Genomic DNA, 22,214 nt, shown 5'->3' on the forward strand with positions numbered 1-22,214 from the left:
GGCAGGAATGCAATAAGCTTCGTGAAGAGCTGAGGCTACAGCATGAAGAGGATAAGAAGGCAGCCATGACTCAGCTGTTGCAGCTGAAAGAACGTGAAAAAAATGCAGCAAGGGATGGATGGCAAAAAAAAGTTGAAGATCTTTTAGACCAGGTAACTATGGTCTCTTTGAGAATTGGAAGGCCATGGCGGTTTAGTTGCTGGTGGTTTATTGCGAAGTAACTACATGAGATTGGTTGTGACATCTGTCTTTCGAAATGAAATTTGTTAATGTAATGCTTTTTAAAGTAATATATGAGAATGTCTTAAAATTATATGAATATCCTTCTTTACACTAAATGTGAATAACACTTTTTACAGTTTTTTGGGGGGAGTGGGAGGGTGTTTACAGTCTCACCTCTTCACTATAAGATTTTTTTTTGATTCTCTATCTGCTCACCTATTCTATTGTAAATATTTTCCAATGCTAATTGTTTGGACTTGGAGGTATCCCTTATCTTTACAATAGCAACACTGTACAAGTCACTGAAAAGTCAAAACATCCCTCAGTTTTACAACATGTTTATTACAGCTATGTCTTCTCTTAAGTGATTTAAAACATTATTTTGGGATAGTTTTTTTTATAAAAACTGAGTTTTTTGATTGCAACTCATATTTATGAACTTGGTTATATTAGCTAATTCACAGAAAATACTTGCTTTGTACTTTTTCCAAACCATAAATGCTATAGAACTGGTTTTATTGACTACAGTTTGACAGAATAGCTGATAATGAACAAAGATTTTAAAGTAAGAGAAACAGATTTTGGAACTCATTGAATGACTGTGATTTCAGGGTGTTATTGTGGGAGGGCTTTTAATATGCTGTCTAATTTGAGAAGTCTAATAGCTGAATGTGCATTTGATTATACAGATTCCTATAGGAACACATAGCAATTTATTTTGCTGACAAGGGAACTTAAGCTCGTAAAATCTTGTGGCTTAGGCTCATAAAAGCTGGAGGTTTTCAAAGTTCTCTGTTACTTTTTACAACATGAATGTAATAAGACTTGGACTCATTCACTTACTGCCTTTCCCCAAGCTTCATTTACTCCCTTTTACTTCTACCTATAAATAGCATTTTCTCTAGGAAAGTACAGTTTGAAAGGGATATGTTAAACCTCTAGTTTTAACATACTTATCTCTACATTTTAAAAATACCATAATAAATCTAGCCTACAGTTTCAGAGTGGAAAATTAGTACATTGCAAATGAACAATTTTTTTCTGCATATGGAAGAGATTTTGGAATATGAAAGTTCAGGAAGCTAAATGTAATAAGAAGAGCTTTACTAGAGAATTTGCAGACATAGGAAGTGGTCTGCATGTGCAAAATGGTTGGGTTTGGTTTTTTTCTTCATTCCTTTTACTGTAGCAAAGAGCTGCACCGTTTCATAAGCGTGTGTGTTCAGAAAACTAATAAGAAAATAAACCATGGGTCTTCACTTTTTTTTTATCCAGCTGTTTTTCCATACCACTGTTTGAGTTGGATTGGTATTTCATAAAGATTGAAAAGCTATTGTTGGTTGTAGGGAATTAAGCTTTCCCTCTGTAAGAATCTTCATTTTTATCCATTACACCTGGAGCAGAGAGAATTCCAGACCATAGTGTACAAGATGGGTAACTTAGGTCTTAGAGAAATGGGTTTGTAGTAAGTTTGCTCCTACACAAAAGGTAGCCTCTGAGAGTTACACTGACCTGAATCATAGACAGAGTTACGTTGGAAGAGACCTCAGGTAGTCATCTAGTGCAACCTCCTGCTCAAATCAGTCAACACAGAATTTGAACCATGTTGCTGAGGGCTGTGTCCAGTCAGGCCTTCAATAACCTCCAAGGATAAAAACTGAACTTCTCTGAATAATCTCTTCTAGTGCTTAATAATCCTCATGGTGAGTTTTTTCTTTATATTTAAACAGAACCTCTTCTGTTTCAGTTAATGATCGTTGCCTTTCATTGCCCTATTGTGCACCACTGTAACAAGGCTGGGTCCACTTTCTCCATAACCACCTCATAGGTACTGGAAGGCTATGAAGTCCCACAAAACCTTCTCTTCTTTAGACTGAACAAACCCAGTTCCCTCAGCAGGATATATGCTACAGTCCCAGCCATCTTGGTGGTAGCTCTCCACTGAATGTGTTCAAGTTTATCAATGCTTGTGTTGTGGCAATCAAAGCTGAATGAACTGGAAGAGGAGACAGAACATGCCCTCCAGGTGATGTGCAGCAAGTGCTAAGTCAAAGGGACTGATCCCTTCCCTCAAACTACTGGTTATTGCTACAGCGCAGTGTGCTGCTGGCATTCATTGCTGCCAGGCCACACTGCTGATTCATGTTTAGCCAACCGTTAACTAGGTTATGTGAAGCAGATCTGTAACCCAGTATGAACCAGTGCAGTGGTTTAGCCCACCCCATGTAAAGGACTTTGCATTTGTCCTTGTCGAATTTTGTGAGGTTTGTATCAGCCATACCTATAACCTGTATAGGTCCCTTTGGATGGCAGTCCTGCCTTTAAATGTATGGTGTCCTCTCCTCCGTGCTACACCCCCTCTTCTGCTCCTCCTAGTTTGGCGTCACCCACAAACTCTGAGAGTACTGTTTGTCTCCTCCTCCAGATCATTGATAAAGATACTAAAGTGAATAGGTACTGAAACAGACACCTTAGGAACTCTGCTTGTAACAACAAGCTTTCAGGTAGAGTGAACCGTTAACTGCTACGCTTTCCACCCGGTAATTCAGCCAGTTCTCATCTACCTGGTAGCCCACCAATCTGAATTGTGATACAATCAGATATAAGAATGTTAAAAATCTTGCTGAAATTGAGGTCACAAACATCCACTACTCTTCCCTCATCCACAGATTTAGTCATTTCATCATCAAAGAAAATCAAAGAGTGTTTTCGTTGTGGGAGAGTGGAAGATTTTTGGTATCCATTTCATAATGCAAAGATTACTATAGACTTTGGTTGTATTAATCTAGAATTATGATATTCTGAGTGGAAATCACACCGGACCCAGTTTGACACTGCAGGAACTACTGCAATAAGCCTAGCTGTGCTTGGCCATCTGTAAATATGCAATAAGACTCTTTACCCCAGAAGTTCACAGTCTAGTTTAAACAGACTGCCAACAGTGACAAAAGTGGGATTCTTCTGCTGTTACATACATACATACATATGTGTATATATATACATATGTATATAAAGATATATAAAAGTTAACAGCATTGGGAAGAATTCAAATAAGAATTCAAAAAAGGATATCTGTTCATACCTGTCTTCTTTCAATTACGCTGAACAAGGATAGTCTGAGATACTGCAGTAGGGGTGTAAAATTGTAAATTTGTTATACTCAGCCCCAGTCATTATTAGTGAGAAGAAGAGTTTAAAAGCCATTTGAAAGTGTGAAGTCTGTGTAATTAGGAAGAGAGCAGAGATCCAACTCCTCTTTCTGCAATTCAGATTTTTACACCTGAAGCATTGGCCTCTTCTATACCAGCAGGACTATACAGTGACTAATCAAAATCATATAAGTGCAAGGTCTCTGCTAAATCACTTGTAAATTTCTAACTAGGCAGAAAATGTAGCCTACATGCGCTCTTTATGTTGAGAAAGTGCCTAGAGCTTCACCACTTCGTTGTATAAATGTTGTTCGGAAAGGCTGAATTCAGAAAGGAAATGCTCATCAGTATGTTGCAGTATAAGGCATTCCAGAAAGATGTCATGAACATGAACTTTTTGGTCAGTGGGAGAGAGGGGGGCATTTAAGAAATTATTTTTAGAAAAAGGTGAGATCATGTATATTTGACAGATGTGATTTAAATGTAAAGGACTTGCATATTATTTTTGGCAAATTGATAAGTATTATGTCCAGTGCAAAATATTGAAATTCTTTTCTAATATGGAAACATGATTTTTAATATGGAAAATACTGTGTTCCTTCGTAAGTTTATCATATACTTTCACTCTTAGGGCTACATAATTTTCGAATATGTATTGCTGTATCTCAGATTTGATTTAAAAACAAGCTACAAAGTATAGCACCTGACTTGAACTATGGGAATGGGTATGTAAGCAAAGTGTTGAAAAAAAAAAAAAACAGGTTTAAATGAAAGGATAGAAGTGACACAATATAGTTACTCAAACTGTAGAAAAATACAACATAGAGTATGCCCATCTTGGAATACTGCTGGTTGGTGCTGGAAAAAATGAATAAGGAAACACAACTAAAATGTCAACAACTTTTATAAAAATTCAAACAAAAAAACCTGTGCCCATAAAGTGTACCAAACTGTGGGGTTTTTTAATTATATTACATTAATCTACAAATTTCTGCCTTCTGTTATCTGTTGCACATTTGATAGCTGAGATCTAGCTCTTATATAAAGCAAGGTAATATTTTTCTTTTATACCAGTAATGCTAAGTCATTCCTCATAGAATGCATGTAGGATTATTGTTATTCCAACAGTTTTGTTATGAGCAAAATAATTCTCTTGCAGAAAAAATGCTATTTGGCTGATCAAGTGCTTAAACACATTCTTCCCTGTTGCAAAGCGTCACTTACCATCTACAGGTAAATGTGGTTGGTAGGTTAACTAGATCAATGTCTAGAGACCAAGTGTATAGTTTTTATCTCTAAAAAATAGTTCTAGAAGACATAAAAACAAAGTGCTTTTCCTTTTTTGCCTGTAAATTGTACTAAGTACTTCTACATCAATCCATGTGAGAGTTTCTTCATGAAATATGTAGTGAATTCAGATGTGCTAGCTCTTTTCCATTTCTCTTAACTGTGTAATGGGCTTTTAACGCTTTTCTTAAAAACATTTTGCTGCTGAGAAGGCTTCAGCCATGGATGAAATTGCAGAAATTTTTCCTTTTTAAAGCATAAGTGTGTTCTCTCTTCTGCCTCTCTATGTTTTGCAGCTTTCAGTTCTGAGCACTGAAATGTTGAGGTTCTCTACAAACCTGTATTCTTCTTATGTCTGTCTTCTTGTGATAAATGTTTCTTTCTGTAAACTGAATCAAGTGTTATGACTGTGGATGGGCTTTTCTATATTTGAGCAAATACCGATTCTCCCATCTTCCTTACCTTTCCGTAAAACATGTGTTCCAGTAAAATGAATGTTTTTGTCAGCATTTTTTTCCATTCTTTTGTAGCTTCACACTGTTATGTGACCAAGCATTAGTGTGACATTCTTCTAACTTCATCAGCTTTTCTCACAGAAAGATACCATCTTCTATTAATGGAAATATTGCAAGTAGTACAGTGAGAATGGACAAAAGCGTACTACATATGCTTTGCTAGCTGTTGTTTATTTTTCCTGATGCAAAGATTCTCTCCCTTTTTCAAAAAAAAGTAGAAGTTTCCTACTCAGAGTTTGTTTCTATGATGGTGTGTTCCTTTTTAAACTATCAGAAAAAAAATAGAAATATATCAAAATGTGAATATTTCCTTCTGATATAGACATTATTTGAATTGTAGTTTTCAGAAAATTTCAAACTCAGTCTTACAACCCTGGCCACTAAGTGTACTCTCGTTCATGGAGTGGAGTGTTGTAGAAAGGTCACAGAGCTGTGCATATCCGCAAATGCCGGTTGACCAGCCTTCTACTGGAGGGCAGTTATTGCTCAGTCTTTATTTGCCCATGTGGAGGTGCTTATCGCAGAGCTGATGTACATCCATGTTAGCAGAGTCGGGAAATGCTACTTTCTTTCCCCAGCACAAAGATTCCACAGCCTGGGTAATCTTTGCTTTAGAAGATTTGCTTTTGAAGGGATGCTGGAAATTTCTACAAGAGAAAACCTGCACATTCCCTGTATTCACTTCCTGAAAGCAGGAAGATTACCTTTCAGCACGGAATCACCTTACTGTGCTGCCTTTCACTGGGTATAGTCCTGAACACACACACTGTCTGAAGGCTTCTCTGTCAGAAACAGGGAGGAGGTAAATTTCATGTAACTCCCCCCTAATTCTCTTTGGTCATTCTTGTATTCAAAAATACTAGTAAGGCTACCATGACATCTAGTGGATGGTAAGGGATTTTGGGTAAGATTTAAAAAGCACTTAGCAGTCTAAAATGCTGAAATCTGAAAGAACTGAAAGAAAAATCATAACAAGGTGGGAGGAAAGAACAGAGGGCACCTAGAATGCAGTTCAGGGTAAGGTTTTACGCCGCCTCTTTCATGTCTAGGTATTAGTTGTTTTTCCAAAGGGGTGCCACTTTCTGCAGCTCTTGGAAGAGTCTCAGAAGTGACCACAGCTCTTGAAACTGTGGTCTTAATGGGACTGTGCTGCAACTCCTGCAGGACTCATGGAGAATCAGGGGAGCTTTGGGAGTTTCTGCCTAGATCCAGTGCCTGTAAACATCCCGCCACACACCACTGATTTAGAAGAATCGATACTATTGTATTCTGAAAGGGAAACCTATCCTTTAAGCAAGTCAAAACCTATTGGACATAAGCGCGTGAATAATTGTGTAATCTCTGCAGCTTTCAGAGGGCCATCTGTTGAGGGTACTTCCCTCTGGTTTCATGACTGTCTGTACTTCTTAATAAAGAATCACCCTTGTTCTGGTCTCCCTGTTCAATACAGCGATGTGATCCTGAAGATTGGTCGGTGCATTATTATATCCAGATTGGTCATTGTAGCTTTGTCTGAAGCTTGAACGCGGACAAAAAAGCCTAGGATCCAGCTGTACTATCTCTTTTTCTGAGCTTTTAGTTATGGTGAGCCCATTCAATCCATACTACACTCTTCGTTGTTTTAGTCTCCATTTAAAAGATTTGAATGTAACAGAGGAAATTCATTAAAGCCCATTTACAATTAAGAGCTACCCAGCAATACAGACAAACAAAAGCAACAGAACAAATCAGAGTTTTCAAAGTATTTTCAGTGTGATACAGTAGGAATACTAACAAATGCTAGCTTTGTTGCACTGTTTAAGAATAAATGCGTTGCTGGACTTCTTCTTCATCTCTCATTTGGTTTCTTCTTCATTTAGTTTTTTCTCTCATGGTGTTGTGTTTAATTAAATTTAAAAATACATCTAGGCTGATGTTTGAAATTACGCTATCTTCATATCCAAAGAAACTTGTTTATCTGATCATATACTTTTAATTTGAGAATAATACTACCAGGTTTTGTTTGGCAGTTGTTTGAGTTAGTAAATCTGGAGGAGACTGAAAGACTTTTTAATTCTACCTGTCAATGGATGAGAAGAACATTAAATTCTTATTAGTGTATGTAATTAATGATGCATGAGTCAGAAAAGAGTTTAGTTTGATATTTGGAGTTAAGTTTACAATTCTAAAACTGTAAACAGAAATCTAAGCCAAATCCAACAGTAATACCATTCCTCAAATCAAATGTTAATCCTATATCTGTATATGTTTTTCCCCTAACTGTAAGATAAAGACTGGCAAGAGTCTAGTTCTAAAACTTTATGCTGCTCAAGTAGCTTTTGCATAGGTTCAAAACCACTGAAACCAGTGGAGCCTGGGAGGAATGAGATATAAAGTGGGGCAAAATTTGTTTGAGAACCAGCAGATGAATAAAATTCCAAATTAAGGGCAGGAAGGATTAGCCAAGATGCATATATAATCTTTAAATTCATGATAGCATTATGACAAATAAGTAAAATTAAATGAAGCTCTAGTACCATTCCAAAAACTTTTAAAAATTAATCAGTAGATTCAAATGATCCTCTGTATTGAAAACTTTTTTCTACCTTGACCTGCAGTTTGTCACATTAAAAGCATGTAATACAAAACTGAAAGAGGTAAAAATATGCATTTTGCCCAGCAGTTTGATAGAATCTTACAACTGGAAAAGAGAGGAGTTCTGTCTTTTTAAAACAGGATAATTACCACTTTGTGATAGTCTGGACACAGCATCTTCACTCGGAGTTGCTACAGAAACAGGAGACAATCAGGACCAATTAGGTCCCAGAGATAGTTATATATTTCATTTTCCTCAACAGAAAACTGTTGGGTTTTGACAGAGAGGAAAGGGAAAGGGCTCTAAACGCTGATTTTTCTTATCAGTCACACAGGGCAAACTTTGATGCAGCTTTTCCATTCCTGGCATGTCACAAGCCTCAAGCCAAGTACAAAATGTTGTAGTAGGAAACAGCTGCTTTCCAAATCTTTGTGGAGTCATCTGTCATGTAAACACCAGGCGGCCAGAGACAGTGCATCTGCTGACAAATCACTCTTTCTCTTCAAACCAAAGAAGTATCTCGAGGGAGAGTTCTGGGGTTGTTGTTATTAGCTGGATAAAATGGACTTATGCCAAAGGTCCCTTCAGCTTCTTCAGTAGGCCACTCGGAAACTAGTTTCTTTTACTGACGTCTGATGGATGCACAGAGGTTTTCTTCTTCAGAAAGGTTAGCAGCATCTGTTGGAGGTCATTCTTAAAATGAGACAAAGACTGCATAGCAATCTAGATCAGTTTTGATACAACAGATGAAGTTAGAGCTTCCCCAGTTAGGGGCTCAGGTATTACATGTGAATTTCTGTTGCCAGCAGTATTTTGAAAACTCAGTAAACTGTATACCAAAGTCAGATCTTGACACAATTTGACGTTGAAATATCAATGAGAAGAAGTGTTACATCACAGACTTTTGCGTGACATGAAGACTGGTGCTGAAATTCAATGTCAAGCCTCTGTAATCTGGTTCAAAGTAATTTTTAGCCAAGAGAAACAACAAAGTGAAAGAACTTCTGTGCATCCAATAAGCTGATGTCCTTCAGGAAACAATGCAACTGAATGAAAATGTGAAAATGTCAGCGTCGCAGTAAATTCCCTTCTTAAGGAAAATGACACCATTTGATCACTAGTGTGTCTCCTGTGAGAATCGTGATGGGAACACCAGCAACCATTCATTACAGTAAGCAAACCCAAAGCTTGAATAGTTTCAGATCCCTAAATCTATGCTTTACTAGAACACAAATTGCCCCACCTAAATTGAAAATGCACCTCTTCTAGGAGAGATGTTGAAATAGAGGTGGGAATACAAATCTGTCCCTGTGTCTTGCGTGAAAGGTCTTTTGGTCCTGCTGTGTGGCCCACAATGATCACTGGGTTCCAAAGATGCAGCAACCTCTTTGCTGTTCCTCTGGGTCATTAGGAATTTGTCTTGGCTTCGTTTGAAGCTTAGCTGTGCATATGCTGAGGGTGGAGAATACAATACTTACACTGAAAAATAAGACCGCAAAACCAAGTAAAAGCCAACAGCTAATACGTGCATATGAAATAAAGATGTGTTTCCAGAAGTTCCTATACTTCCAAGAAACAAACTGATTCATTTATACATGCTGTATTTGTGAAGCCTGATTTCGAAGAGAATTGGGCAAGGGTTTCTTGTATCACAATAAAATGACAAACCGATAATCTTTAATTCCAACCTCTATAAAATAGCGAGAGTTAAAGCCACATTCTCTTTTTTTGTTCCCATCGCTTCTCCCCATCATAGAAATGAAGGGAGTAATAATTATGCCCACATTCTTCTTGCTTCTCATTACTTTTTTCCCCGTATCCCCCTATTACTCCCTATATCGTGGACTTTTCTGTGGAAGTAGTCATAAGAACGTTTTGAATTTTTATGGAATTTCTTAATAGTATTTCAACCAGACTTATTTTGGAATTCTCTATTCTGAATGTGTCTGCATACTTTTCAATATGGAGCCACATCTGATTATATTGCTACGCGTTCTACTGGAATCAGGCCGCATACCAATTGACTGGCCTATATAATTCTAATGTGATAGTTCTAATAATTTTAATTCTAATTTACTGTTCTATCATCTATAACTTTATGAAAAGTATTTACTGTCTAATAAAGGATGAAAATAATAAATTGCAGTCAGGTTTAGTATTAATCCTAGTGAATCCCTGTTTGATTTCAGTGATGATTCAGCAGTAGCAGTTTTTGAGATTTATAAGTAAGTTGGTTTCAATCTTTTAAAATATCCTTCAGTAATGTTGTATAAGCACACATTTTCTGACAAAAAGCCCATGTTATAATAAATTGAATACCATTAAGAAGTCCTTTTAAGTATTATTTCTGTACAGTAGCATCTACTGCTCAAGTTTGTAGTGTTGTCAAAGCAAGAAATCAGGTTTTCTGTAGCAGGGCTTTATTCTATTGTTATGTTGACTGAAAATCATCTTATTTTCACACTTGAAGACTTTCTTGATTAACTCTTAAATCTTTTCCACTCTTTTTTCCAGGACTGATTGTTTAGCTAGCTGTCCTATAATTACATGCTTTGGAATAATGATGTGATACTTAGACTTCCAGATTTATAAAGTACTTGTGTATTTCAAGTTTTGTTAAAAATCAATAAGATATTTTTATTATATATTTAATATTGTTGTGTGTCTTTTTAGAAGATGTAGAAATGTCAAATGTATATATTTAACTGTACTAAATATAACTTTTTTTTGGTCTGTGCATGACCTTCTTTTTGCCAGTAAGATCTACATATTTAATAGTGAATTTCTTTACACAACATAATTACTGTTTTGATTTCACAATCAGGAAACGTGGGGTGCTGAAAGATTGCTTTGGGTGAGGTAGCCTAAGAAATCTGTGACAAATCTAAATACTGACCTCAACTGGAGAGTTTTAGTCTAGAACCTTCAACAAAAGTTCATTTTAATTCCATCTGTTTTCCGAATCTCTGGAAAACTTCTAAATTTGGTGAAATCACATGTATTAAAATTGTTAGCCCACCTTAATACTTCTAGTTACAAGATCAGTTTGACAGCAAAGCAAGACCAGTTTCTCTCTTGGTGAAAGAAATCTGTTATTCTGCAAGTAGCAGGGGCCAACTCTCACTTTTTTTCTTTCTTTTCTTTTAATAGGGTAGACCTCAGAATATAGCTTTCTAGAAGTATTTGTACTTGGAATTTCTTTTTAGTGTAGAACATTACTAACCTTTCTGCTTTAGGCGTAAAATCTAAATATATGTTATGTATATTTCTTAGTTGTACTACAGTGGTGCCTAGATGCGTCCCAGACATGCTAGAAACAGATCATTTATTTAGCAAGAGATCATTCCTGGCTTTAACAGCTTCCCTCCTAAACAAACCCAACATATGGGAAAGGAAGCACAGAAAAAACAGGTGGATTTATTCAGACTGGCACTATCAAAATCCAGCATAGAAATTGGAGCTGTTAGATGCCAGTTTGTTGTCGTGTCTGCTGCAGTATGATGCCTCCTAGTGTTATGTCCTTGCATAGAAAATTGTTGCTTGTGACTCTTACAATTTTAATAAGATAATTTGGGATATTCCACAATAACGCATCTTTATGTTTTGCCTTTTTATAGATTCAGGAGTATAAATAATATTGTCCTCTTTTTGTATTTTGACAAAGTATTATCTAAAAGTTCCCAGCTATAAGCTTCCAAGCTGCTGTGAAAATCCGTGCTGTCTCCTGGAGAAAGCCATCTTCTTGACTGACCCGTGCCAAAAAGGGGAAATTAGTCATGCTGGACTTGAAATTGTTCACACTTCATTTCTGATAACTATATTATGTGCGTGTGTGTGCGCGCCTATCTACACCATTCATATATATATGTATATACAAACACAGGCATTTTAATATATATATATATATGAATGATATATATGATGTGCGTGATCAATAATATTTCGTATGGAACATTTACTTGGCTGTGTGTTTTTATTTTTTGATTTTCATTAGCAATCAACACTAGCATAAGTGGTACATTAAATCTTTTTTTTGCTGGAGACTTTCAGGAAGAGTCTTTTATGTATGCACCTCGTTCTGAATTTTAAGAAAAATAAAAAGTATTTTAATATAAATATGCCTTCGTTACAGACTAAACTCATTTTCTGCCCTTAAGCAGTGAAATTTGATCTTTAATATTATGTGTTTAAAATGCTGGTGATATGTCAGAGACACAGACGACTGATTGAGTCCTTGTGTAACATCTTTTCTAATAGTAATGCAAATTGGTGTACTTAATGATTTCTTCCCACAATTATTTGCCCTAAAGGAGAAGAGAAAACAGTTGGATAATTTCAAAAGCATTCAGCTGCATAATATACGAGCATATAGTAACACTATGTTGAAGAGATAACGCTATCCTGTATGTTCAAAACATAACACAGGAAAATGCATCATTCTGTTCTGTGTTCAGTAGTTTATATACTAAGTCAAAGCAACATATTCATATTTTTTTCCAGACAGTTTTCAACTTATTTTTCCCTGATCAAATTATAATTAATGTTCTATGTTTTACTCTTCCTTCCTTATCCCTTTTTCTTTTACTTAGTTGATTTCTGAATGTTTCCCTTTATTCCTGTGATCTTTTCTTCATAGCGGCACTGTCTCGGTGAAGCTTTGCATAAATCTATCAGCAATGTAAGTGATTTGCACTTACAGCTCGTAAACAGGGCATGTTTGCACTAATAAATCTGCATATCCTGTAGTACTGCTTTAGAGCGTTAGTCTATGAAATAGAAGACATGGTAATATTTGAGAGGAGAACGTTTGCCGCTAGTTATCAAAAGCTTGTGTATTGCATCCATTCATCTGTGTAAATGTATGTATCAGTGGACATCAAACACTACATACATGGTCATAACATAAGCAGCTTTTTTATGTGATAAAGCAAGCAAGCTTGTGGGCAGTGCAAATGTGTATTGCAGAGCTTTCTATAAAGCATGAGATTGATGCTGTATTATAATTTGCAGCTTTGCAGTGCAAGTCATAATTGTAGCCAAAATATTCCTTTTTTCTATTTTTTTTGTTTTTAAAATTCTTACCGATGTTTCTAATGTGCTGAAAACCTTGGATAAAAGGATAAAAAGAATAAAAGGGATGCTCCAAAAGACATGCAAATGGAGGCACTAATGTTTTCAGAAATGTGCTCTTAGGAATACCAGTATGTGTACTGAATAATAAAAATAATGTTTAAAATTATGTACTCTTCTAAAAATAACTGTCGATAACAAATTTGTAATATTTGATGCACTTTCAACAACAAAAAAATCATATTATTAGAAGGGTAGACTAATCTGACTTGGTCATTAGAATCACTTAATCTCATTGTCCTTTATTTTCTGTAGAGTCTATTGATGCAAATAGGCATCTGCAGACATTGACTCATTTCAGGCTGTGGTTTTGCAGTCCCTTTAATCTGGTGGAAGTGTGAACTGCTCTTGAGAAGGTATTCCTGATCTCTTCTAAGGTGGCTTCCTGGCCAGATGTCAAATGTCTTTTGGTCATCTCAGTTAAAATGTTTTTTGCATTTCCAAGAAAGAAATGAAAAGAACATTGTTTTGCCCTTGGCCTATGCTAAAAATGTTTACAAATGATATTCTGAGAATTATCAGAATTTGGAGCAGGAACTTAAGTGAGAGAAATTTAACTCCAAGTCAAAAATATCTTTTTTTCATGTCATCTTCATAAAAATTTGGCTGAGATACTGTGATTGACTCCATTTGAATGTTATCATAAAAGGCTTTTTAGACTATGGTGATTAAATTAGCTGAGGTTCCGCAGGACTGAGCAGGACTTTCCCTAGAACTGTACCTCCTGGTGGCCATGATGAGCTGGACAGGGCAATGATGACAAACCTGAGGGACAGAAACATGCTGAAAGGGACAAGTAAGAGTGGATGGAACATCTGTCTAGTATCTCAGTGTTTCTGCCACAGGCGCTCAGAGGAGGAGGAAGGGGATCTGAGTGAGTATTGTGGAATTTCCTTCATATGAGATTTTTAAGCAGTAACTTGTGTATAGAGTTCCCACCTAGGGCAAAGAATTGGGCTGAATAATCTCTTAAGACTCTCCTAACTGCATGTTCCTATGATACCAGAAATGGAGTTAAGAAGAAGAAAAAGAGCAAAGGAGGGGAGGAGGAGGGAGAGAGATACTGGAATATGGGATAGATGGAAGACAAAGAGTAGAGGGGCTAGAGCCAAGTCAGACTAGTGGTCTCAGGGACACAAACAAAAAAAAACCAACAAACCTGAGAGTTTATGGATGGTGGTTAAATGGGAGTAGAGATAATCTAAATAAGTGTAAGAGTTACCTAAAAGCATGGGGAAAATAGGTGCCCAAACAGGGTCTCATTTTTGCTAGCTGTAGTGTTGCAGAGAAATAGGAAAAGGTGAGGTTTACAGGTGAAAAGAGGGGAAGTTTTTCTATAGATAAGTAACTGGTTGAAAAATAGGTAATAAATACAGCGTTACCACAGTGAACATAAATTATCAGTGGAGTTACACTGACGTTCAACAAGTTTTCTTTTGCAGGTTGTTTATGAATAAGTAAGGTGGGGAAGTTTGCAGCTTATAAAAAGTTATTCAGGGTCGGAAGGACAAAGACTGGCTGAAGAATTATAGAATAGTTGTAAAAAGCCAAGGGACTTGGCAATAAAATGGCAGATGCAATTCAGTTTAGATAAATGCAAAATGATACACGAGGAAAAAAATAAATTCTAACTTTTTGCATTACAACTCATTACAAGTTGAGAGTAGATTTGGGGATTATGATGTATAATTCCATGAAAACTTCACTTGAGTGCTCAGTAGCAGTCACAAAAGCAAATAAAACGTTAGGAATATGGAAAGGAAAGAGAGAACATAAAACATAAAACCATGTCACTCTCATTTTAAATACCTTATGTTGTTTTGGTTTCCTAATCTTAAAACGAAATAGTAGAAAAGGGGCAAAAGTAGGAGATGTGCGATGATGGATATGAAATAGCTTTCATACAAGGAGTGACCCATTAGACCAAAACTGTTTAATCTGGAAAAGACTGTGAAGAGGGATATGATGGAGATCTACAGAAACATGCATGTAATAAAGTAGATGAAAAGGGAACTGGTTTTGACTCCTTTCCATTACATGGCCGTTTGTACTGGCATGTCTATAAAAGATCCAGAACTTGCCACAGGATATTGTGGGTACTAAAAACTTACATGGATTCAGGTCGTCATTGTACTTTATGGACCTTTTTCCCATAAATTTGACTTTGGAGTAAAGATCCCTGCATTTATGTTCAGATATATAGTTCAGATTACAGAACGTAGCATAGGCCTTCACTGTACTCCTTCAATTATGGCTAATCTTCAAATGTATCTGAAGTAAAATACGGTTGATACAGTGTATGTAGAAGACTGAGTAAATATGCCCAGACACAAAGACCTGATGAATTTGAAATGCAGCGAGCCATGGTCATTTCATTCAAGTTAATTTGCTGCCTTTGTTTTAATGCTAATTTTACTTTAAATATAGCTTTTCCTTTCAAATCTGCTTAAGCTGTGTCCTTCTGAAAAAAAAATAAAAATGTTCATGCTGCAAGTTGTCCTTGGTATGCTGCTATTAATTTTTTGTTAAGTGGTGGGTTTTAATGTTCTGTAAATCAATAAATTGATGTGCAATGTCATTATTGATTTGGCATAATTAATTTTAAGATATGCTGAAGCAAATGACACTATCAGACTTTCATTTATAATTCAATTTTATGTATTGCTCTGAGGCTTGAAAAGTATCCTTAATGATTCAAATTCTTGGGCACATGGCAATTTTATTTTTCCTTCCTTTGAAGGAAAAATAAATATCTTTTCTTGGTTAAATCTTGTTTCCAGAATTGGAGGATGTATCTCTCTTATTAGGCCCTAAAGGGAACACAGGTTTTGTATTTTCAGTCTGAAAAGATGCTGTCTGATGTGAAGAACAAAGTATAACATTATTATACAAAGAAAACGAGACTTTTTCAAAGAGTAAAGTGTACTCTTATGTATTAAAATGCTTGTTGGGTGAAAAGCATCATTTGTAAAATCAGATATTCCTAAGAAAATCAGTATTTGACTGAAATTGCTTAGTTATTAGATCTTGAAAACCAGCAGAAACATCACTCTCATAGTATTACTGAGCTAACAAAGAAAAAGGAGCAGGGGGAATCCATCAAGTGTAACGTTTTATTTGTGATGTAGAGTGGTATGCTACCATTTCTTTTTAAATGAGAGAACTACCAGTAAGATAGGACCATATCATATTGAAAGATACAAAAATCCACCAATCTAGATGTCACAGGCTATCCTCCCCCATCAACTGAAGCATTTCCTTACAGAATTGATGTGACATTCCCCTGAAGAATAATTTAAACAATAATTGTTTGATCTCAGACCTTGCTAGTGTCATTTTTATTGATATTTATACAAAACCTAGAAATAAATTTTGATAATTCAGCCATGAAAAATTGTATTACAAGGTAGTGCCGTAGTATGAACTGACAGATGTCATAACCCTTAGAAAACTATTTAAATTTAACTACTGTATCTCTGGGATATAATATTAATAACAAATTCAGTAGGTGGATGACATTGCTTGTCTCTCTTTTAGTAAACGTCCTGACTTTAAAATTTCAAGTGTTTTCTTCCTTTGAATGTTTCTTTTTTTTTTTCAGAGTTGATATTAGTATTAATGACTAATGGATATTTGCTGTTCTGTTGTGGGTTAGATCTCCTTACTGAAGCAGAATCTGGAGATGCAGCTTTCCCAGTCACAGAGCTCTTTGCAACAGCTACAAGCCCAGTTCAGTCAGGAGCGACAGAGGCTGACTCAGGAGATCCAGGAACTAGAAGAGGAGCACCAACAAAGGCATAAGTCACTTCAGGAAGCCCATATCCTTGCCTTTCAAAACATGGAAGAAACAAAGGAGCAAGAACAAAAGGCATGTTCATAAGGATATTCTGAATTACTAGAGAATGTTGCCATTTTAGCAATTTATGTATGCAGCTGGAATTAGTAAAGAAAAGGATCTCCATAACTCCTAAATTTCCTTTTCAGTTGACGTCTTATAGTAACATTTTTATCCAGTTAAATCTGATTAAGACATATTGAAAATCATGTCTAATACTGGCATTGTTTCATGTCTTGCTTTATACTTTACCAGTATATGCATATACACAGGTATATATATATATTTAAAAAATTACTATCAACACACACATTTCTTTACAGTAGTTTGACGTTGTTATCCATAACATATTCTAGTTTTGATTTGGAATAGATTTCTCTGTGTTTTCCATTATAGTTACCTAATTTTGTATGTGTTTTCTGATATTTCCTGTCAATCGACTTTTTGTAATGCATTTTATATTTTCATTATGTTAAAAATTGTATTAGCTGTGTTCTGCAATTTGCAAGGTAATTTTCATGTCCATAACAATGTTATGCCCAAGATATTTTTTTTAAAACCTTGACTAAATCAGCTTTAAAATTGGAATTTTGGCACTGCATGGTACTTAATAGGATGTGTGTCTTAAGGGTTTTTTTAAGTTCAGATCTAGAGTGTACTTTTGCAATTAATTTTCCCATTATCCCCACTTAATGTACTTTGGTTCACATCATAGACAGGCCTTGGAGCACACAAGGTGGATTATTTTTGTTCTAAATGAAACTAGAAGATGTGCACCAGGAACATTATGCTTCACACACTTCAATAGGGAGTAGACATGGGTGTCAATGGGGAGCAAAAATCCCCATATGTGCATTGTGTGTACACTAGACACATCTATGGATCTGCACCTTATCACCTTGCTTGCTATTGTAAATGTATCCATAGACTGTTTTTTTCTCTTTTCCAACTGTGAGTAGAACAGTGTTTTTGCGCACAGGTAACCTCGATAACTATCAGCCACTGAAAAGAAAAAATATAGTTGTAGGATAACTTAGTGACAGAAGAAAATATGAGCAATATTAGTGCATTTTTAATAATTTCTATAGAATCATAGGGTTGGAAGGGACCTCTGGAGATCATCTAGTCCAACCCCCCTGCCAGAGCAGGGTCACCCAGAGCAGGTTGCACAGGAACGCGTCCAGGCGGGTTTTGAATGTCTCCAGAGACAGAGACTCTACCACCTCTCTGGGCAGCCTGTGCCAGTGCTCTGCCACCCTCAAAGCAAAGAAGTTCCTCCTCATGTTTAGGTGGAACTTCCTATGCTCAAGTTTGTGCCCGTTACCTCTTGTCCTGTTGCCGGGCACCACTGAAAAGAGCCTGGCCCCATCCTCCTGACACCCACCCTTTAAGTATTTGTAAGCATTGATAAGGTTCCCCCTCAGCCGTCTTTTGTCCAGACTGAAGAGACCCAAATCCCTCAGCCTTTCTTCATGAGAGAGGTGTTCCAGTCCCCTAATCATGTTGGTAGCTCTCTGCTGCACCCTCTCCAGCAGTTCCCTGTCCTTCTTGAGCTGGGGAGCCCAGAACTGGACACAGTACTCCAGGTGCAGCCTCACCAAGGCAGAGGAGAGGGGGAGGATGACCTCCCTCGACCTGCTGGCCACACTCTTCTTGATGCACCCCAGGATGCCATTGGCCTTCTTGGCCACGAGGGCATATTGCTGGCTTGTGGTCATCCTGTTGTCCACCAGGACTCCCAGGTCTCTTTCAGCTGAGCTGCCCTCTAGCAAGTCAGCCCCCAACCTGTACTGGTGCACGGGGTTATTCCTCCCCAGGTGCAGCAACCTACACTTGCCCTTGTTGAATTTCGTAAGGTTCCTCTTTGCCCAGATCTCCAACCTGTCCAGGTCTCTCTGTATGGCGGCACAGCCTTCTGGTGTGTCAGCCACCCCTCCCCCCCCAGCTTTGTGTCATCAGCGAACTTGCTGAGGGTGCACTCTATCCCCTCATCCAGGTCAGTGATGAATATGTTGAAGAGGACTGGACCCAGTACTGACCCGTGGGGAACACCACTTGTTACTGACCTCCAACTAGACTCTGTGCCCCTACTCACAACCCTCTGAGCTCTGTCTTTCAACCAGTTATCTATCCACCTTACTGTCCATTCATCTAACCCACGCTTCCTAAGCTTCCCTATGAGGATGCTATAGTATATTCCCTATAGTATGCCAATGCCTGATTTTTTGTTGCCAGATGTTTATTGTTTAATATTTTAAAAATTCCCTAAACTGGTATAGAATAAATTTTGTCAATTTTGATTTCATAGGAATTAGAAGAACGTTTACAACAGAAGCACTCGGAAGAACTTCAGGCACTGAAAGAAACACATAAACAAGCCATGGAAGGTTTCAAATTGGAGATGGAACAGGAACTTCAGACACTACGATTTGAGCTGGAAGATGAAGGAAAAGCTATGTTAGGTATACAATTTTCAAATTTGCAAGTGGATCCAAAACCATTATTTCTACTCATACAAATATACATGCACATATATATATGTGTGTGTGTGTGTGTGTGTTATAACGCTGTAGGGTGTCTCAGAGTCATTCAATGTTGACCTAATTGTTCCTCTTAAAACCAGTATAAACTTTAACAGGTAAGCCCAATATGTCACTTTTGAAAAATCTTATCCTTAAATTGTTTTGGAAAGAGCAAGTAACCAAATTTGATGATGGAGAACATTTCAAAAAGTAACAGGAATAGAATGACAGGACAGTTGCTTAGCTGATATAAATGGTGTGTGTTAGGTCAGCAGCAATACTTGACGGATCTGGACTGTTCTTGTTAATTAATGTAAACATTTGCACAATAAAATTTTCTTTTTCTTCATGGTAACTAGCTTCCTTGCGCTCAGAGCTAAATCATCAACATGCAGCAGCAATTGACCAGCTAAGGCACAACCATCAACAAGAATTGGTAGCTGCCAAAATGGAGCTTGAAAGAAGCATAGAACTCGGCAGGCGACAGGTAGGCGGCACTGCTGGCAACTGACTGTAAAATTGCATGATTGGTATTTGTTTTCTCTTAGCGGGAGGCAACAACTGTTGTGAGCGAAAAGCAAACATGTAATCCTTCAAACTCAGTCGGCACCAGCAGATAATGCATCTCTACCAGTTTACGTAAACTTCCTTGCTTAGCTTTTTCTTCCTTCAACAAACTTCATTTGAAGCCTAGTAAATGCTCCCATATCAAGGCAGTTTCCTCTCAGAATTGTGCAGCCATCCATGAGTGCACTGGCTTGTCCTGGGAGGAAAGCGCCGATTCACACAAAATTCTACTTGTCGTTAGCTGCCAGCAGGACTTAAAAAGGAAAAACTGTTTCTCTCTGAAGCCTAAGTGATATGGCTAAGAAGTGGTTGCTTAAAACCAAATGATTGCTTCAAACTTAAGAGGTAGCTTAGTATCTTTTCTTTTCAGAAGCCAAACTGGAAAAGATAAATTAGCATCCAATGAAAGCAGAGAAGATAATGTAACAGCTTGCAACTCTTTCTTAAAAAAAACCCCACCCTTAAAACCAAAAAATGCAAAACGAACCCCTAAATCCCAAAGCCAGTATGGACTACCTTTGCTTTCAGGAGCAAACTCATTCATTCACTTTTATCTTTCGTTTTTCACTTTATGCACAATAAGTTTTTCCAGTGGTAACTAAAAATTCAAAGCTTGATCTCTATTGAAAGGAAGCCAGACTCCCGGAAATAAGAGGAACAGAAAATTACTTCTTTATTTCCCTATACAGTAGGCTTTTCAGGATTGATTTATTGATAGACCAGCACCAAGGAATGGTTTTAGAAATATATTAACAGAGGAAGCAGATTTAGTTGGATATAGCCTTTACAAAAAACAGAGAGAGTCAAAGATGAGCCCTTCTTTTTCTCTTCCTTGCTGGTTTAAAAGTGTGAGCACTAGAAGCAAAAATGCGGTGCTGTCAGCAGTGAGCAAATACATGCAGGATTTAGGAGGATATAGTTTCAGTCGTGTGTTGTTTTAGCCTAGAGTGAGACGCCTAAAGGAGATGTCAGAAAAAAAAAGTTTAAAGTACAAGATCAAGTGTTTGATCCAACCAAATGGCATGTACTTGGCCTCAGGACACTGATCTGCTAAGCACGAGAGGGCAAAGCAATTAATTAATTCTGCATTAGAATGCTCATCAGTTCACAAGATCAGAGCTGAACTAGATGCAGAGACGTCTGAGCAGGATGATTATGTTTGCTACTTTTTGAAATATTTAAGTAAGTGGATATAAATTTTCCACTGCTTTTTCTTCTAACTTTAATGTTGTCTTTCTATAGGGAGGTAGAGAGTTATTTTTAGAGGTCTGTTCTTAAAGATGTCCCATAAAATTTGTGCATTAGGATATGTTTTGTATTTCCTGAATGCATGAAGGCACAAAACAGAATTATACATAAAACTACTTTGAAATATCTGCTGATTTTCTATCTGTGCAAACTATATGGTTATTAAATATTGTGAAACTCTAAGAAGTGCAATAGATGGAAATGGAAAACTCTGAAAAAGGTTAGTTTATTGCAGACTTTTTCTAAGCTGCAGAGAATCATCATCAAAACTATTGGGATGTGTTCCAGATGAGTTTCCCAGATGTTAACTTCATTGGAATTTCTTATGCAAAAAGAATGACTTTTATTGATTTATTGGACACAATATAAATATTATATACACTATTTCGTATGTATTCTGCTGTGAGATAATTGTGACCCTTATATTTACACATAAGTAAGAGAGGAGAATTCTGAATCATAGCGTTTGTTGGTGCACGGCATACATCTTGAGTTATTTTGTCCTGTAGTATGGGGCTGTAAAGGGAAAACAGTTTTTCTAAATTGTATATTGAAGAGGCAGAAAATGGTAAATGCTCATCCCCCTGGTTCTTAGCAGTATCTGGTTTTTGTTGTATGTGTGGGCACAAGGAAAAATGTGATAAGCTACACAAACTTTAACAGGCAATGACAATGACAGGTTTTAAATTCTCTTGCAAATGGAAATTCTTTGTTACATAACTTTTATTTCTTCTTTATTTGTACTTGTACACAATAAAAAAACCCTCAGTTTTAGTTATAATTTGTGTCAGCATCAAAAACTGAAATTATCTATTGAATTGAAAATTCTGCTCAGCTGTTATTTTCCAAAAGCAAGTATTGTGCTTCTGAGAGACATTAAATTTAAATTTATTTAAAATATTTTTTGCTGCTGCTGCTTATATTGTAGGAGAAAGAATTTTTATGCCGAATATCAGATCTACAAGATGAACTGAGACACCGAGACCATCATATAGCTGAACTGGACAAAGAGATTTTGCATCTTCATGAAAATATAAGTGCATTGACCAAGGAATTAGAGTTTAAAGGGAAAGAGGTTCTTAGAATACGCAGTGAATCCAACCAACAGATCAGGTATGAATTTTTCCATTCTCAACTCAATGTGTATTATTTCATGTATTGTTT

At 36.8% G+C, this 22,214-nt stretch overlaps 1 protein-coding gene across 3 annotated transcripts in view; it reads left to right on the forward strand.

Annotated features, from left to right (window-relative positions):
• The window catches only part of FAM184A (family with sequence similarity 184 member A), a 73,478-nt gene that overhangs the window by 40,083 nt on the left and 11,181 nt on the right, over nt 1-22,214 (forward strand). For 2 of the 3 annotated variants that reach the window (XM_054196995.1, XM_054196996.1), the window contains exons 9-13: nt 2-152; nt 16,534-16,746; nt 19,022-19,175; nt 19,595-19,722; nt 21,979-22,163. In XM_054196995.1, coding sequence (XP_054052970.1) covers nt 2-152; nt 16,534-16,746; nt 19,022-19,175; nt 19,595-19,722; nt 21,979-22,163 — 831 coding nt within the window. Of the gene's footprint in view, nt 1; nt 153-12,384; nt 12,427-16,533; nt 16,747-19,021; nt 19,176-19,594; nt 19,723-21,978; nt 22,164-22,214 lie in introns of all 3 variants that reach the window. The other variant, XM_054196994.1, reaches the window with a different exon arrangement.

This window comes from Rissa tridactyla, chromosome 3, assembly GCF_028500815.1.
Source record: "Rissa tridactyla isolate bRisTri1 chromosome 3, bRisTri1.patW.cur.20221130, whole genome shotgun sequence".
Taxonomy (NCBI): Eukaryota; Metazoa; Chordata; class Aves; order Charadriiformes; family Laridae; genus Rissa; species Rissa tridactyla.